Source organism: Populus euphratica, unplaced genomic scaffold (assembly GCF_000495115.2).
Source record: "Populus euphratica unplaced genomic scaffold, PopEup_1.0 scaffold3069.1, whole genome shotgun sequence".
NCBI classification, from domain to species: domain Eukaryota; kingdom Viridiplantae; phylum Streptophyta; class Magnoliopsida; order Malpighiales; family Salicaceae; genus Populus; species Populus euphratica.
Window position 1 is genome coordinate 9,113 of NW_011502885.1, and position 6,246 is coordinate 15,358.

The 6,246-nt window shown below is 33.8% G+C and overlaps 2 protein-coding genes across 2 annotated transcripts; one reads left to right on the forward strand and one right to left on the reverse strand.

The window, feature by feature from the left end:
• Positions 1-260: 260 nt before the first annotated feature.
• On the forward strand, positions 261-1,650 carry LOC105119536 (zinc finger CCCH domain-containing protein 15 homolog). The gene is made up of 2 exons (XM_011017682.1): positions 261-427; positions 1,267-1,650. The coding sequence occupies exons 1-2, from the start codon at positions 338-340 to the stop codon at positions 1,399-1,401; spliced, it is 225 nt and encodes a 74-aa protein (XP_011015984.1). The 5' UTR covers positions 261-337; the 3' UTR covers positions 1,402-1,650.
• Positions 1,651-2,631: 981 nt separating this feature from the next.
• LOC105119537 (uncharacterized) lies at positions 2,632-4,691 on the reverse strand. Its single transcript, XM_011017683.1, has 6 exons — positions 4,209-4,691; positions 3,958-3,985; positions 3,570-3,628; positions 3,361-3,367; positions 3,177-3,238; positions 2,632-2,938 (listed from the first exon to the last, which is right to left on the reverse strand). Exons 1-6 carry the CDS (start codon positions 4,406-4,408, stop codon positions 2,920-2,922), a joined length of 375 nt encoding a protein of 124 aa, XP_011015985.1. The 5' UTR covers positions 4,409-4,691; the 3' UTR covers positions 2,632-2,919.
• Positions 4,692-6,246: the final 1,555 nt, after the last annotated feature.

The following is a 6,246-nucleotide window of genomic DNA, read 5'->3' on the forward strand; positions in this document are numbered from 1 at the left end:
CAATAAATATTGAAATAATGTTTAAAATTATGTACATGTGAAAATGAAAAAAAATATCTTAAAAACAACAATTTAATCTCAACATTTTTCGATCCTCTTAAAACCTAGCCCTTTGGTTCATTTGATATTGTTTTTCAATTTGATTTATTTTTTGAAAGCTGAAAAGGGCAGTGAGAAAGATGGTGTCTGTGTGTGTGACAAAAGGGAAGAAAAGAGAAGCGAAACGACATATCGCTTGACGGGAAAAAATAAGTAAATAAATAGATTGTCGTCTCCGTCGAAAGAAGAGGGAACAAGGTTAAGATTGAAAGCAAGGAGAAGAAAAAAATAAAAGAAAATGGGAGGCGCAGAAGAGAAGCAAGCAAACGAGATGCCAAGGTCTCAACCAATAACACAGGCCCAGTTCCTCCTCTGGAAACGCCAAAAGGTACTTTCTTCTTCGCCCTTTACTTTTCTAGGGTTTCGTTCCTTATCAAACCAATTGTCCTGGAATTCGTAACTGATAATTGAGCTATATTGAAGATTGTAAATATGTTAATATATACCAAAACTTTCATCTTGAATCGTTGAGTTTGGTGTGTGTATCATGTCAATGCAGTGCAACACTAGAAATATTGAACGGTTTGGCCTTTGTCTTGGGCATTAGAATAGGGAATCTCTGTTAGCTTTTTGTGTATGAATTCACTTAAAGGCTATTTGCGAAATAAATGCAGTGTTACTGAGTGGTAACGCACTTCTTTATTTGGTTCCCAATTTCATTTATCATCCAAGTATCTGTAATTTGTTGAGGGTTTAATATAATTGGCCATACATGGGAGTTCCTGATCCTTTCTATCCTATCGGCCATATATTGATTTGGTGGGTCAAAGTTATCATCAAGAAGGAATAAAGAACTGGGAAAGGGATTTTGTGGTAATGCATTTAACTGTTAGCAGCAAGATTTGGTACCCATGTTGTGTGTTTTCTTTTTGATAGTTGTTGCCGCAATGAATCTGTTACAAATCAGACACCATCACGAAAGTAAAAATTTTAGTCTGCAGGTTGTTACTAGTGAAGGTAACTGAGAGCCTTCTCAAGGCATTATAATAAGTTGCTGTTAAGTAGAGGGTATTTGCATAATCGCACCTCCTTGAACTGTTACCAAGTTGATAACAAGTTCAGAGACATGATGAGGGCTCTACTAATGTTAAACTACTTTATTTATTTTTTCCTTTTATAATTATGACAAGAAATATCAGTCTTTTTTCTTTTGGTTTTTTTTATCAGGAAGCAGATTCCTTAGCTAGAAAAGCTGAAGCTGCTAGGAAACGTGAAGAAGATATAGCTGCAGGAACAGTACAAATGAATGGCCGGGAACTCTTCTTGCACGAACCTTGGGTGTTTGATAACAATCAGTATTGAGGTTTGGTTTTTGTTCAAGAACACATAAACATATACAGACTCATTCATGTAATGCCTGAGAGAAAAGATTCATATAATGCTCTATTTCCTGTTGACTTTGCTTTAAAAAAACCTTATGGTGTATTGAGAATGCCCAATGATTTTGATTTTTCTTTTAATATCTGCTAATAGCTGGTATTATGATCTGGTAGTTGTGGTGTAAAGGAAGAACAATGGGATGAATATATGACTAGAGTTATGTTTTGCTCTGCTCCTAGAACGCAATGAATGATATGAGGAAGTGATCACCTATTTTGCAAATTCAGCAACATATTTTGCTGGCATTCAGTTTATATATTAATAGAGTAATAGTGTAAAAGATGTGTAAACATTGTATTTTACATGTACTTTACACCAGCACTTTACTATACCTTTGTTGTCAATAGGGTTTGTCAACACACTTTGGCGCTACATAACTTGGCGCATGGTTAAGGAGTCGACTTACCTTACCTTTATTTTTGTTCCCTGAGTGTTTTTTTCTTTTCTTTTCTTTTCTTTTCTTTTGATAGTTGTTGCATGCAAGGTGGCTAATGTTTCTCATTCATCTAGCTGAGGCGAGCTTAACAGTTGCATCATTTGTTATACAATAACTTTGGGGACAGTTTGCAAATATCGCAAAGCACTCCTTTTAGGGCACCTAGTCTCCCACCACTAATTACTATGCCTACTTTCTGCTCAGCCTCTCGGACCCCTCACAAAATTTGAGCCTGGTTTCTCTCCCTCATCAACAATGCAGAGATCCTTTACCATGCTGCCTCAATACTAATTCATTCACCCATCTGTACTCTTATTGCCCGTGTACTGCTGGAAGATAAAATCTTGGACCTTGCATTTGCATTTGGGTGCTATTGCTCGTTAAACTTCTTGTGAAGGAGGCAGCTAGCGCTGGCCCGGATGGGTGTTTTCCTGCTTGAGTTATTCACACGATTTTCCTGGCCTAGCTACTCATACGCACACTCATATGATTAGGTGTTGGTAGAATAGGAGTAGAAGCAGGAAAGTTGTTTGTAGCGATTTATACACACAGATGATACGTGGTAGTATATATAAATATTATTATACCAACGTTCATGTAAGTGGAAAATTGTTAACAGAGTCATTTGTTTCATGGAACGGCTGTGGCATTTTAGAGCAAGATATCATTGAAAGCTGCACTTTTATCGAACCACATCCTATAGTTCATACATGGCACAGAACTGGATCTGGCACACGCCAGAGTAAGAGCACCGAAAAGAGAGTTCTACTGAAAATTGCACTTAAACTTTATTTAAGAAGCCAGATTTCACCAGAAACATGGCATACATTGTCCGAAGACGAAGCACTGACTCAAACTGCAACGACTTAATTAAGACACTAAAAAGACGCATAAAACTAACATAGATTAGCAAGCTTAATTTCCAGCTAAAACACCAGACAATATGACTCGGATTTGACAGGATCCCTCCTCCTCCTCCATGCCATATCGCCTCCAACTTCCCCTTACCCAGATCGTTTTCGCCTGCAAATTAAGAAAAACCTTTCAGTGAGAACTGGTTAGGAAGGTCATAACCGGCATTTAGCCCCCTCTTTCCTCTGTTTTTTTTAAAACCTTTTTTCATGTCTCATTTAAAGTTTTTGTGGAAATTGATGAAAAAATAACTCATCCAAAAAATACGTTAACATGAGCCCACTGAGAGGGAGAAACTAAACATGCAATGCGAGTTAATGAAGGTTCATAGAGCAGGAAGGATATCTACCAGAGTTCCTCTTTGACAGAATCCAGATCACGCCTTAACTCCTCTAGATCTCTATGGATGTGCTGCAAACATAAAAGAGTTGCGTGTTTCAACATACAGTGGAGAAGAGGAGAGGATCTACTAAAAACATTGAATTTGTCTTCACTAATATTAATAGAATTTTGTAAATTGATATCAGGCATACCTCAAACCTGTGGGTGTAATATTTAATCCCAATTTAATAAAGAATCCAGTACATGCAGAAGAAGCAAAATGTATAATTAGAAATGGTCATTATACGTGGTAATGAAATATGGAATCGTGTGCGCGCGCGCGCGTGTCTATGTCTATATATATATATAGACACACACACAGAGAGAGCACTACGGATCGAGAGTTAAATAGAGAAATAACCAGTCAATGAGGAATTGCAGCTCCCCGCCAGCATATCGTTGAATGAGTCGGTTCCTTTCCTGTTTATAAGCATGGAAATGTTAGAAATAATCAGGGGAGAAGGTAGAAAGGAACTCTGACTCGTATTAACTTATTCTCACAGGAGAAAAGGTCCCATGAACTTGTGGACTTGGAGTATTAGAGTACTTTCAACATATATATTTGTACTAATGTAGAGATTAATTAATAGATTTAAAGGATAACTTCAACATTGATATATTGCCTGCATATACACATGTAAAACAATTGAATGCATTCTTTGAATGTAGACTTAATTAATAATCCAAAAGAAACCATTAAGAAAATGAAGAACATCCATGCAATAGAGACGAAGAGAGCTGTACATAACCTCTTGCAATTCTTCTCTATTATCTTCGCTGCATGGCATTAGATTCAAAGGGTTAGTGAATAAACAAAGGCTGATTATTGATCAAAATGCACGTGTGTGTGAATATGGCAACAATTAATTCCTTCACAATTGAAAAGAGGTTTTTACTTGGTCGCATAGCGAACCAAACCATTCCCAGACCTGAGATTTACACATAAATAATTAAGAAAAAGCACCTTAGCTAGCATTTCATTTACTCATGGAGCTCGTACCTGCTGCTGTCTTCAAATGCAGGTAAGGCGAGAACAGGAGGAAGCATAGGGCATCTCCAACACTTATTGTTGTCACATTCGCTGTGTGCTTGAAGCTGTCGCTGATGTCCCTCCTTTTGCTGCTGCTCTTGCTCCTGTTGTTGAGTTCTTGAAGCTCCCGTGCTTCTCTTATCATTAACGTTGAACCTAAATCTAGCCATTTTTGGACAAAAGAAGGGAGTAAAGGTAAAGGGACAGGCTCATTTGATGAGGACCAATTGCTTTGTGGGGTGCATTTATAGGAATAAAGACAGGCTAGGTACTTGACAGGTGTTTTGACAGCTTCAAATCTCGTACTTATCCACCTCTTCTTCTTCTTCTTCCCGTTTAATGGTGTAGTTTCGGAAACCATTAGAGATTTAAAGCTGTAAACCTCTTGGCAAACTAGCTAGGGTATCTGGGATGTGCTCTGGGGTTCTTAAAAATGTAAATTAATAAAGAACGGTGCCCAACTTTTGATATAATTAATATATTTTCTGGAGAAATTCAACTTTTAAATCATTTTAATTCCACATATAAATTCATATTCATACGATTAGAGAGACTGTACTCAATAAAAGAAATGAAATCATGTATATATACGTGCGTCTGTGATTTTGGAAAATACGAAATTTGAATTAATAATAAGTAAATAAGTAATTCTCCTAAAAAACAAAAAGGTTAATAAGTAAGTTTGAACTTTACGGATTAGGTTTTCAGTGGAACTCTCCACCTTCTCCTTTTTTTTTTTTTTTAATTGTGTGGAAAACACGAAATTTGAACTAAGCGGCTAAAGCAAAAACAACTGTCTTGTTTTCCCCCCTGTTTTAACAGACGCTCGTTGAAGGTTCTTGGGGCATTAAAATGCAAATATCCATTTGGTAAAGGTTATTTTATTGTTATAATTTTTTCTTTAATGGCTATTTTATCGTTATGATTTTTATTGAATAACAATCAATTTATCAATATAAAATGATCATATAACATGAGGAATAATACTATAATTTTTAATAAAATGTTATTTTATTGTTATAGTTTTTAACAAATGATAATTATTTTTTCATTATAATAACACATGCAATAATACTATAATTTTTAATGAAAAGTTATTTTGTTGTTATAGTTTTTAATGAACAAATTAAATGATTATTTTGTTATTATAAAATGATCATACAACACGTGAAATAATACTATGATTTATAATGAAAAATCATTTTGTTGTTATAGTTTTAAATGAACAATGATCATTTTATCGTTACAAAATAGTTATACCACATGTACAATAATATTATGATTTTTAATGAAAGATCATTTTGTTGTTATAGTTTTTAATAAACAACGATCATTTTATCATTATAATATAATCATATAGCACGTGCATTAATACTATGATTTTTATTGAAAGGTCATTTTATCATTATAGTTTTTAATGAACAACGATCATTTTTTTTATATAAAATGATCTACAACATGTGCAATAATACTATGGCTTTTAATGAAAGGTTATTTTGTCATTATAATTTTTAACGAACAACGATCAATTTGTTATTATGTATGATCATATAATATGTGTAATAATACTATGATTTTTAGTGAAAGATCATTTTGTTGTTATAGTTTTTAATAAGCAATGGTCATTTTATTGTTACAAAATAATTATACCACATGTGCAATAATACTATGATTTTTAATGAAAGGTTATTTTGTCGTTATAATTTTTAACGAACAACGATCATTTTGTTTTTATATATGATCATACAACACGTGCAATAATACTATGATTTTTAATGGAAGGTCATTTTATCGTTATAGTTTTTAACGAACAATGATCATTTTATCATTACAAAATAGTTATACCATATGTGCAATAATATTATAATTTTTAATGAACAATGATCATTTTATCTTTGCAAAATAGTTATACAACACGTGTGATAATTCTATGATTTTTTATAAAAGGTCATTTTGTTGTTATAGTTTTTAATGAACAACAATCATTTTATCGTTATAATATAATCAT